The 218-nt window shown below is 48.2% G+C and overlaps 1 protein-coding gene across 1 annotated transcript in view; it reads right to left on the bottom strand.

The window, feature by feature from the left end:
* LOC104836596 (vesicle-associated membrane protein 2-like) overlaps positions 1-218 on the bottom strand; it is a gene marked incomplete at its 3' end in the record, with an annotated part of 6671 nt that overhangs the window by 2709 nt on the left and 3744 nt on the right. The window contains exon 2 of the mRNA XM_010575266.1: positions 117-210. Coding sequence (XP_010573568.1) covers positions 117-210 — 94 coding nt within the window. The remainder of the gene's footprint in view (positions 1-116; positions 211-218) is intronic.

Below are 218 nucleotides of genomic sequence, written 5' to 3'. Positions count from 1 at the left end.
ATTTTGGGGTCTGTCTGTATATTGTTGGTGGATCTCTATATATTTTTGGTGTCTCTCCATTTTTGGGGTGTCCCTGTATATTTTGGGGGTGTGTGTCACACCCCGTGCCCTCTGACCTTGAGGTTCCTCCACCAGTCCTCGCGCTTGAGCTTGGCAGCACTGGGCTCTCGATTTTTGGCGTCTCTCCCTTTATTTTTGGGGTCTCTCTCTCTATTTTT

Source organism: Haliaeetus leucocephalus, unplaced genomic scaffold (assembly GCF_000737465.1).
Source record: "Haliaeetus leucocephalus isolate CR32 unplaced genomic scaffold, Haliaeetus_leucocephalus-4.0 Scaffold465, whole genome shotgun sequence".
Lineage (NCBI taxonomy): Eukaryota > Metazoa > Chordata > Aves > Accipitriformes > Accipitridae > Haliaeetus > Haliaeetus leucocephalus.
Note: the sequence above shows the minus strand (reverse complement) of the source record. Positions and strands in the feature narration are given on the sequence as shown.